The 5,258-nt window shown below is 60.0% G+C and overlaps 1 protein-coding gene across 1 annotated transcript; it reads right to left on the bottom strand.

Annotated features, from left to right (window-relative positions):
• Positions 1-1,682: 1,682 nt before the first annotated feature.
• On the bottom strand, positions 1,683-3,224 carry INSM1 (INSM transcriptional repressor 1; the record flags this gene model as incomplete). The annotated part of the gene is made up of 1 exon (XM_080813242.1): positions 1,683-3,224. One exon carries the CDS (start codon positions 3,222-3,224, stop codon positions 1,683-1,685), a length of 1,542 nt encoding a protein of 513 aa, XP_080669368.1.
• Between the last annotated feature and the right edge of the window lie 2,034 nt (positions 3,225-5,258).

Raw genomic sequence — 5,258 nt, 5'->3', positions numbered from 1 at the left:
CCCAAACCCAGCTGTTTAATTTCTGTTGTGATCTGGTTTGTTTCCCTTACTTTGCCAATCTGACCATTTAATTGTTTCTACTTTTTTCTAGTTGATACTCAAGGACCCAAAACTACCCACCTTATTTATGTGAGGAGTTACTGTTACCCCGAGCCCCAAATTGTCAGGACTTCTGAAGGATCTGCCAAGTTCAAGCAGTGTCTCTACACCCCCTGGTCAAAAGGGTAGATTCTCGTGGGCACTTAGGTAGATTTCCCTGAAAGTCGCCACAACTTTCATCCTAACCCCACCTTCCAGTGCATTTCTGAGGGGTCCTGACAAGCCTTCTGTTCCAGTCAGCTGTTTCAGGGGGACACCCTTGAAGGGCCAGAGAGCAGAGCCCAGAGGTTCAGGCTCTAAAACCCATGATCCTAGTGAGGGTGGTGGGATTTTTTTTTTCTTAAATAAAAAACACACACTTTAAGAAATAATTTCAAATCCTTATGGAAGCCACATGATGCAGAAATAAATCCATCTTACTTTGACTTTGAAAATATTTTTATTTGAATAGTAAATAGTTATACAGTTGAAACAGTTCTATTGAAGCTTTCTATAAATAGCTAACAATTAAGAAAATAATGTATGTAGAAAAGAGATTGCATTTAAAAGTAAGAGCTGTCGGTTGTATGAGGGCTCCAGGGTCCCTCTAAGCAGAATAAAATGGTAGGTTGTCTGTAATTCGCTCAGGTATAAAAGTTAAAACTTTTAACAGATCCTTTTAGAAAAAGGCTCTCTTCTAAAATGCACAGTGAAATGTCAAGAGTGGCAAGGGGCGGGGAGGGGGGGAAGCGTACCAAAAAAAAAAAAAGACCTGCAATCAAATAATATCATAATCTTCATAATTAATATAAATAAATAAAGAATAAATAACAATTACTCATAAATCAACATATACATTTAGAGAGAACTCATATAGTCCTACCTCAACAAAGATGATCAAACCAAAGAGTCTTACGTGAAGTATTGAGGCAGTTTCTACAGCATTTTCTGAATATTCCCTTCCCTCCCCCCAAAAACAATCCCAAACAGACAACAGTTCAAGGCATTTGTGGCTATACTAAAGAAAACTCTTTTTTAAGCAATTTGATTTGTTCACATACAAAAAGGTAAAGCCAGACTCCAGCAGTTCACAAGCCATAATAAAGCTAATCGTGTGGGAAGTTCAATTTACAGCCTGTGAAATATAAAGGCATTTATTCCTCAAGATTCACCCAAAACAACCCGTACGCTACATACATAGAGAGCAGAGATTGGTAGGTGAGAGCAAAACGCATTTCTAGACCATGAACACAGCGAATACTAGCAAGAAAAACAGCTCTCCGCTCCAAGGGGGAAGCTTCCAACCACGAGACAAACGCGTACAGCTTTTCTCTCTTGTACAGAAAAGAAATTGGCTCCTGTTGCGCCAAGTGGGGCAAGGGGACACAACGCAAAAGGGGTGGGGGTCCAAAAGGAGTCACAACGAGAGGATCGGGGTTACCGTCACGCCACACCGAGAGAAGCGGAGACAACACTTTCACCGGGGGTGGGCGCCCCCGGCGCGGACGCGGGTTCAGGGCGCGCAGGGCGCGCTCTCCTCGTGAGTCTCCAAGAGAAGGCACAGTTCCGGGGCGGAGAGTGGGGGCCGGGGTGGAGGGCGCGCTCTAGCAGGCCGGACGCACGGGGACCTGCAGGAGGATGACCTGTCTGTTCTCGGACGGGTGGCACTTGTTGATGTGCCGCGTGAGACCGGGCGAGCTGTAGAAGGTGGCCGGGCAGTACTTGCAAGGGAACACCTGGGCGGCGTGCAGCAGGCGCAGGTGGCGCTCCTGGGCTCCCTTGCTGGGGAACGTCTCCCCGCACACCGGGCACAGGTGGCACTCGGCCGACGCGCTCAGGCCCAGCACGCCGGCCGCCTCGCCGTCGCCGGCCGCCTCCTGGGGCGCCTTTTCGTCAGGCCCAGGGTACAAGGCCAGTAGGTCCTCAGCCGGAGGCGCAGGCGGCGCGCTCTTGGCCTGCAGCGCCTGGTGGTGCGCCAGCAGGTGCTTGCGCAGATAGGCCTGGCGGCGGAACTTCTTGGCGCAGTGGTGGCACTCGTAGAGCCCGTCCTCGGAGCCCGACTCGGACACGCCGCCGGGGCTCGGCGTGTCGCGATCGCTGCCGCCGCCTGTCGCCTCTCGTGCCTCAGCCCTGGCAGCGGTTTCGGGCTCGGACGCGCGGGCGGCAGCGGGCGCAGGCCGCGGTTTGTGCCAGCGGCGGTGCGAGGCCAGGTTGGCGGGGCAGCTGAAGACCTTGGCGCACTCGGGGCAGCGGTACTCCACGCGCACAATGCGCGAGCACTTGTGCTGCGCCAGCGCGAACGGGTCGGCGTACTCCTCCTTGCAGAGCTGACAGATGAACTCGCCCAGCGGCCGCGCCGCGCCCCCCGCCCGGCCCCGCGGCGCCTCCACTGGGCCCTCCTTGATCTTGAGCCCCAGCACAGGCGACGTGGTCACCTCGTCCTCGAAGTGCAGCTTGCGGATGGCTTTGGGCTTCTTGGCGCCCGGGGCCTTGGCTACCTTGGCGGGCAGCTCGGCGGCGGCGGCGGCGGTGGGGGGCGCGGGCCGCTTCCCCGGGGGCCGCAGGGAGGCGGCGGGGGGCAGCGGGGGACCGGGCCCTGGGCCGCGGGCCGCCTCGGCGCCCGCGGAGAACGCCGTGCCCATCTTGAGCTCGGCGGGCGCAAAGAGCAGCGGGTCGCCGCCGCAGGTGCCGCCGCCGCCCGTGCCGTTCGCGCCGGCGCCGGCGCCGCCGCCGCCTCCAAGCAGAGCGGCGGGCGTGGGGAAGGACTCTGCGGAGACCGGTGACCCGAGGTTGAAGCTGCGCTCGAAGTACTTGTGCTTTTCGTGCTCGCGGCTCACCGGCCGCGTGGGGCTGTAGAGCGGCGCTGGGTGCGCGGCCTCTGGGTTGCCGAAGTGCGCGGCCCGCGGGCCCGGCGGGGGCGGCGGCGGGCCCGGCGCGCAGGCGAGCGCGGCGGCGAGCGCCGCATGGGCGCGCTCGGCGGGCGGCAGCAGCGGTCCCGGCCCGGGGTTCGGCGCTGGGGGCGAGGCGCGGGCGCCGCCGCAGCCAGGCGAGAGCAGCAGCGCGCGGTCGCCGTCCTCGCCGCCGCGGACCCGGTAGGACACGGGCGTGGACTTCTTGCTGCGCTTCACCAGGAAGCCGCGGGGCATGTTGGCGCGGCGCGAGGGCAAGGCACTGGCTCGGTCCCACCTCCGCGCTCGGCCCTGGCGGCCCTCAGCGCCCCCGGCCCATGGCCCGGACGCGGCGGCTGCGGGACTCGCGTGGCGCTGGCGGCGGCTCGGCCCGGCTCTGCGTCCTGCACGCGCGTCCCTGTCCCCGGGCCCGGGAGCCGCTCCCTTTTAACTGGGGGAGGGGGCCATTGTTCTCGCCTCCCGCTTCCCCCGGAGCCAATCAGCGCGCCCGCAGCTCCTCCGCCTGGTCGGGTGGGAGGGCGACAGGGCGGCAAAAAGGAGGCCGGGACTCGGGGGTCGCCCGGTAGGTGCGGCAGATGTACCTGAGGGCGCGGGGCCCCCGCGCGCGCCCCGCTGTCGCCCCGCCCGACGCCGCCGCCCCGCCCGGCCCAGGCACACGCCCGGCCCCGCCTCCCTTCACGGTCTGCTGCTCCTCTATGGGGAGGCGCACGTGCCTGGGCTTTGTGTCTCTCCTCCGGGGGGCGCGGAGCCGCCAAATGGGCCCGTCCATCAGCACGACAATGCACGCCCCCCTCCAGCGCGGGGATTACCCGCGGGTCGCGAACAAAATAGCAACAAAGGAGAAGAATGGCCCCAAATATGTCAGGAGGGTTCAATCCGCGAGCCGGAGCGGAGGGGGAAGTTGTGCGCGCTGATTGGGTAGGGGCGGCGGTGGGCAGCAGCAGGCGCCAGGGAGATCTGAGTGCGGCTGCTGGGGCGGGAGAGGGGTCGGGGGAGGCGCAGGGACTCCGCCTGGTGCTTGGGAAAGAATCAAAAATCGAAAATAGCGGCAAAGCCCGGACAGCCGAGAGCCTCGGCCGGGTGGGCCACGGGACCGAGGACCTAAGCGAAAATGGGACCCTGGGCTTCCAAACTTGGGTAGAGGATTTGGCCTTCAGGCTGCAGCCAGAGGCGATGTTTGCGTCCACGGCCTTCGTGCGCCCGTGTGCGTCGGGAAGGTTTTATCTGGAGTTTTAGGAACAGTTGGCACCGCGCTTCTTTAATCGCCAGCAGACGCAGCCCTGGGGCGGGGCGCGGTGACGGGGGGAGGGGGTGGTGGTGGTGGTGGTAAGTTAGGCTGGGTTCCAAAAGGAACTTGAATTTCTGAACTTTTTTTTTTTTAAGTTCTCAGAGGCTCAAGGATTGGCACCTAGGCCACTCTGAGCCTCCGTGAGGCGCGGGGCTGGGTTGATTCGGGAGGAGTTGGCCAAAGGCCGAAACGCGCGGTCGGCCGCGTGCGCCCCACTGAAGTTGGTTTCCGCTCTCCTTGCGCCGCCTCATGCATTTTCATTCGGAGCGGGCATTTTGTCTGCCGGCTGACATCAGATGCTAAATCAAGGGCTCCAATCAAGGCGCAGCGGAATAAAGGGGCCGCCTGTCTGGGCGCGGGGGCCCCCCCGGAGCCGTGCCCCCTTCACCTTTGTGAAGGAAATTAACCTCCCGCTATTGAGCGCCGGTCGCGGCCAATCTGGACGCAAAAGAGACGCGTGCTGCTGGCCGGGGGGAGGTGGGGGCAATCTGTCCTTAGAGGCAGGCTGCGGCCTCGGAGAGGACAAGCTGCCTCCCCTCCTTGCCACCGGGAAAAGACAACAACGAAGATCCACACACTCACAGTCCCCTACCCACCACCTCGGCAGCCCCGTTTGGACCCAGATCGGGCACTTTGCCTTCGTCCTCTTCCCAGCCCAGCCCCATGGAACACAAAAGGCAGAATCTCCGGGGTACCTGGGAAGAACCCCAAGAGTGCAGAGTGGGCCTGATCACACATCACTAGAGAACAAATAGCAAAGCCGCAGATAATGTTATTATGTTGTGTCACTCACTTTATTGAGAGAGAAGGAAACGGACAATTTTTTTCTGGAAAACTCTGTGCACCTATATAGATTATGCTGAGTTTTGTTATGTTTAATGCCACTGAAGGTATTTAATTGTTTTTGGATTTTCCCTCTAAAAATACCCTGGTGGGGAAATTAAGCAGATTTTTTTCCCCCCAGAATCCACATGAGTAATAAG

This window comes from Martes martes, assembly GCF_963455335.1.
Source record: "Martes martes genome assembly, chromosome: 9".
NCBI lineage: Eukaryota > Metazoa > Chordata > Mammalia > Carnivora > Mustelidae > Martes > Martes martes.
Note: the sequence above shows the minus strand (reverse complement) of the source record. Positions and strands in the feature narration are given on the sequence as shown.